Source organism: Ursus arctos, unplaced genomic scaffold, assembly GCF_023065955.2.
Source record: "Ursus arctos isolate Adak ecotype North America unplaced genomic scaffold, UrsArc2.0 scaffold_5, whole genome shotgun sequence".
NCBI classification, from domain to species: Eukaryota; Metazoa; Chordata; class Mammalia; order Carnivora; family Ursidae; genus Ursus; species Ursus arctos.
Window position 1 is genome coordinate 7,128,075 of NW_026623067.1, and position 5,779 is coordinate 7,133,853.

General features: G+C 34.6%; 1 protein-coding gene across 1 annotated transcript; it reads right to left on the reverse strand.

Moving 5' to 3' along the window:
• Positions 1-4,535: 4,535 nt before the first annotated feature.
• Positions 4,536-5,474, reverse strand: LOC113261871 (olfactory receptor 2L8-like). The gene has a single exon (XM_026508189.2). The coding sequence runs from the start codon at positions 5,472-5,474 to the stop codon at positions 4,536-4,538; it is 939 nt and encodes a 312-aa protein (XP_026363974.1).
• Positions 5,475-5,779: the final 305 nt, after the last annotated feature.

Genomic DNA, 5,779 nt, shown 5'->3' on the forward strand with positions numbered 1-5,779 from the left:
TAATCTCTCCTATTCTGAATAATATCCTTGTTGGATATTATATTCTTGGTGTCAGATTTTTCCCATTCAGCACTTTGAATATAACATGCCTCTTCCTTCTGGTTTGCCAAGTTCCTTTTGAGAAATCTGCAGCTAGCCTTATGGGTTTTCCCTTGTAATTTAAGAACTTCTGTATTACTGATTTTAAGATTTTTTTCTTTTCTTTTTTTATTATCACTATATTTTGCAAGTTTTATTGCAATATGTATTGGTGTTACCCTGTTTTTAATTTTTTTAATTGTTATTTTATTATTTTATTTTTTTAATTGTTATTTTATTATTTTATTATATATATATATATATATATATATTTTTTTTTTTTTTTTTTTTTTTTGTAGAGTCTTATGTGTTTCTTTGCTCTGGATGTCTGCTCCTTTCCTCAGGTTAAGGTAATTTTCAGCTATTATTTCCTCAATAAATTTTCTGCCCCCATTTGTCTCTTCTACTTCTGGGACTCCTATTATACAAATGTTATTATGTTTGATGGATACACTGAGTTTCCTAAGTCTATTCTTTTGTTGCATAATTCTTCATTCTGCCTTTTCTTCAGCTTCAGTATTTTCCATTACCCTGTGTTCTGTATCACTCATTCCTTCCTCTGCTTCTTCCAGTCTTGTGTTCATTGTATCAAGTATGTTTCACATCTCAGTTATTGAATATTTATTTATGACTGATTTTTTAACTCTTTTATCTCTGTGGTAATGATCTCCCTGGAGTCTTCCATTCTTTTCTCTAGCTCAGTATGTATCCTTATGATTGTTGCTTTAAATTCTCTATCAGGCATTTACTTATATCTGTTTCTCTAAATTCTCTGGGTGTGGCTTTATCTTGTTCTTTCATTTGGGGTGAATTCCTCTGTCTTCACATTATATCTAAGTCTCTGCTTCCTTTTTTTTTTTTTGTGTTAGAAAGTCCATTATGTTTCCTGCTTTGAGAGTAATTGTTTTATGAAGAAATGGTTATAGTTTCCAGGACCAATGAGTATTTGGTCGTTGATATTAAGCAATGAATATCTTATAATTTTTTTTCTTCCAAATTTAAATTGCTGTTGTGTGATCTGAGGTAAAACTTTCAAATCCAACAAACACTTCCTTTTTGAAAATATTACTGCATTATCGTATAGTTTCTTGTGAAAATAAAATTCCCCATCATATATTAGATTAAGTCATACTTATGCCACTCCAAAATCAAGCTTTTAAGAAGTTAATAATAAAAAAATATCTAAAGACACACTTGTTTTGGTATACACATATCCAAACACATAGTATATCTTTTAACATGTGGATCTTCTATTTTTGGGGAAAAAACCCACCATTTTCTAATTCTAATATAATAGTCATCCATCATTGTGATGGTTTGGATAATGCAATTCTTCTTATATGTTTATTCTAGATTCCTTATTTACATCTGACCTCCTAAAAACAGGATATGGCAGAATTATCCCATAAACAGTGATGGTCATTCATCCATGGTATTCAGGTGTAAAGCCAAGCCTAACGTAATGAAAAGACTTTTGTAGGCTAGTGTCTAAACAGATATATCTATTAAAATATAATGGTTCAGAGAGGTTCACACCAAACCAATCTCCCAAATCTGGTTCAGTGGAATTGTAATAACACTAAATAGGTAATGAAATGCCCATAACAGAAATTAACTTGTTAAATGATAATAATGGCTTTTGGGGATTAAAAGTTGAGTGTTTTGAGGGATGATTGGGGAGTGGCTCAGATTGATTAATATGCACTGAATAAAATGTAATTCCCATCAGTCCTTTTAGAAAATGTCTCTTTTTCTTCCATAGTCCATTTTGCATCTCTGCAATCATAATTATTTATCCTGCCCATAGGCTAGACCTATGATAATTTGCTTTCTTCAATTTCATATAGATACCCCAACAACTATATGGTCAACTAATCTTCAACAAAGCAGGAGAGGATATCCAATGGAAAAAAAGACAAATGGCATTGGGATAACTGGATAGAACTTGTAAGAGAATGAACCTGGGCCACTCTTGTACAACGTAGACAAAAATAAATTCAAAATGGTTGAAAGATCTAAATGAGTGAAAGGAAACCATCAAAACCCTAGAAGACAACACAGGTAACAACCTGTTTGGCCTATCAGAAGAAATCTAGCAACTTCTTACTAAACACATAACCAAAGGCAGGGGAAATAAAACAAAAATGAACCATTGGGACTTCATCAAGATAAAAAGCTTCTGCACAGTGAAGGAAGTAATCCCCAAACATGAAAGGCAGCCTGTGGAATTGAGAAGTTATTTGCAACTGGCATATCTGATAGAGTTAGTATCCAAAATCTATAAAAAAATCAACACACACACACACACACACACACACACACACACACACACACACAGTAACTCAGTTAAGAAATGGGCTGAAGAGATGAATAGATATTTTTCCAAAAAAGACATCCAGATGGCTTACAGACACATGAAAAGATGCCCAACATCACTCATCATCAGGGAAATACAAATGAAAACCAAAATAAGATACCACCGCACACCTCTCAGACTGGCAAAAATGAACAAGATAAGAAGCACAAGATGTTTGTGAGGATGCAGAGAAAGGGAAACACTCTTGCACTGCTAGTGGGAATGCAAACTGGTGTTGCCACTCTGGAGAACAGTATGAAGGTTCCTCAAAAAGTTAAAAATAGAGCTACCCTATAATCCAGCAATTGCATGACCAGGTATCTATCCAAAGGATTAAAAAATACAGATTCAAAGAGGCCCATGCACCCCAATGTTTATAACATCATTAACAACAATAGTCAAACCATGGAGAAAGCCCAAATTTCCTTCAACTGATGAACGGATAAGGAAGATTTGATATATATGTACACAATGGAATATTACTCAACCATCAAGAAATGAAATCTTGCCATTTGGAACAATGTGGATGGCCCTAGACTGTACTATGCTAAGTGAAATAAGTCAGTCAGAGAAAGACAAATACTATATGAGCTCACTTATATGTGGAATTAAAGAAAGAAAACAGATGAACATATGGGAATGTGGAAAAGATAAAAAGAGAGGGAAAGGAGCCATGAGAGACTTTCTCTCTCTCTCCCTCTCTCTCTCTCTTTTTGAGAGCATTATCAGGATCAAAGAGCAGAAGGAGAGAGAGAATCTTAAGCAGCTTCCTTGCTCAGCACAAAGTGAAATGCAGGACAAAATCTCATGACCAGACTTGAAATCAAGATTCAGATATTTAACTGACTGAGACACCCACGTGCCCCACCATAAGAGACTCTTTAAGAGAGAGAACAAACTGAGGGTTGATGGAGGTGGGTGGGTGGGAGGGAGGCTAGATGGTGGATGAATATTAAGGAGGACATTTGTTATGATGAGCACTGGATGTTGTATGTAAGTGATGAAATCACTAAATCCTACACCTGAAATTAATATTACATTGTATGTTAACAACCTAAAATTTAAATTAAGAAAAATGAAAAAAAAAAAGAAAATAAGCGATAAACTGAATATGAGATAGAAGCTTGGTTGGAGTTTGAATATTGAAGTTACTGGAAAAGTGATAAGATCAAGCTAAGATATTTTTATAAGAACAAGAAAGGAAGGTTTTAATTGGATGGTTTGAAGACTGGAGAATGTGAATAGATTTTCAATCTGGATATATAAAGATCAACCCATTCAAAAAAACTGTTTACATTTTTTTGAGTCATTTCCTGGTCATTCGATTATTTTTTTCTGAGGACTCCTATTGACTGTATTTTTTATACTATTCTTTTTTAGTACATTTCAGAGGTAGAATTTAATGATTCACCAGTTGTATTTAATACACAGTGCTCATTACATCAAGTGCCCTCCTCAATCCCTTCCCTACACCAACCTCCCCTCAAGCAACCCTCAGTTTGTTTCCTATAGTTCAATGTCACTTATGGCTTACCTCCTTCTCAATTTTCATCTTATTTTATTTTCCATTCCCTTCTCCTATGTTCATCTTTTTTGTTTCTTAAGTGCCACATATGAGTGAAATCATATGGTATTTGTCTTCCAATGACTGACACAGTTCAATTAGCATAATACCTTCTAGTTCCATCCATGTTAATGCAAAGGGCAAGATTTAATTATTTTTGATGGCTAAGTAATATTCCATTTTATATATACACCTCATCTTCTTTATCCATTCATCTTTCTATGGACATCTGGGCTCTTTCCATATTTTGGCTTTTGTAGTCAAATTTATGGTTTTGTTTAGGTACTTATTATTGAGAATATATATGGCCTTTAGACTTCAACATTCAGTTAACAAATTATTTTTCATGAAAGAAGAAATAAAAAATAAAAATTACCACAAGAATGTGATTGAGAATATTTAATTATTTTGTCAAATCTATTCTATTAATTTTCTAGATTTATTTAAACTCTGTCTTCAACCATGGAATGGCATTGTTCTTAAACAGTTTATAAGGTGAAACTAATATACTTATAAGCAACAGGACTAGTGTTAGTGTTATTTTTTTACAGAGCAGATCCTCTGAATTACTCTTCTCAGGGCCCCCATCACCTCCTTGTTTCTCAGGCTGTAGATGATGGGGTTGAGCATTGGGGTCAGGATGGTGTAGAAGACAGCCAGGACCTTGTCCTCTGTGGGAGATCGGAAGGATCTTGGGCGTAAATAAGTGTAAACAAAGGGTGCATAGTAGAAAGTCACCACAGTAAGATGGGTGCTGCAGGTCGAATAGGCCTTCTTCTTCCCTTCTGTTGACCGCATGCAGCAGATGGCATGGAGAACCCGGCCATAGGAACATGCAGTGCCAATGAAAGGACACACAAGGAAGAGGGAAGTGCTCACAAACACTGTGTATTCATAGACCCAGGTGTCCATGCAGGCCAGAGTCAACATGGCTGGAACGTCACAGAAGAAATGGTTGATGGTCCTGGATCCACAGTAAGGTATATGGAGGGCATATAGAGTGTGGGCACAGGAGTTGATTGAGCCCATGATCCACGATCCTGTTATCATCAACATATATACTCTTTTGCTCATACGAATGGGATAGTGGAGAGGAAAGCAAATAGCCACATAGCGATCATAGGCCATAGAGGCCAATATTAATCCTTCTGCACCAGCTAAAGCAATGAAAAGGAAACTCTGAATTCCACACCCGATGAAAGAAATAGACTTATTATCAAAGAGATAATCAGAGATCATCCTGGGGGCAATGTTGGAGATGAAGTTCAAGTCCATGAAAGAGAGCTGACTAAGTAGAAAATACATGGGTGTATGAAGATGGGTGTCCAGGAGGATGAGAATGATCATGGACAGGTTTCCAAACAGAGCCATTAGGAAAATGAGAAAAATGAGAATGAAGAAAAACAGGCCAAACCTTGATGGTGGGAATAAGCCCATTAAGAAGAAATCAGTAGATGTTTCATTAATATTTTCCATGTGATATTAATATACTTCCCCTAAAGAGAGACACATATGAAATACAGAAAAATAATCTCTTATTAATTCATTATTTTGCTTCCACTGTGATTTATTTAGGGCATATTGCAGCTTTTAAAAACATTAACACATATTTTGAAAAAGCAGTCAATTTTTACCTCATAGATAAAATCTTCATTACACATGCAACTGTCTCCAAAATATTTCATGGAAATGTGTAAATTTGTAAGGATAATATATTTCTGTGACTTTATTATGATACATATATTTTATTTTTATTGGATACATATATTTTATTATGTAAA

Bases quoted from the DNA above. Each gene is read 5' to 3' on its own strand.
- LOC113261871 (XM_026508189.2), bottom strand. From the start codon at position 5,474: ATGGAAAATATTAATGAAACATCTACTGATTTCTTCTTAATGGGCTTA.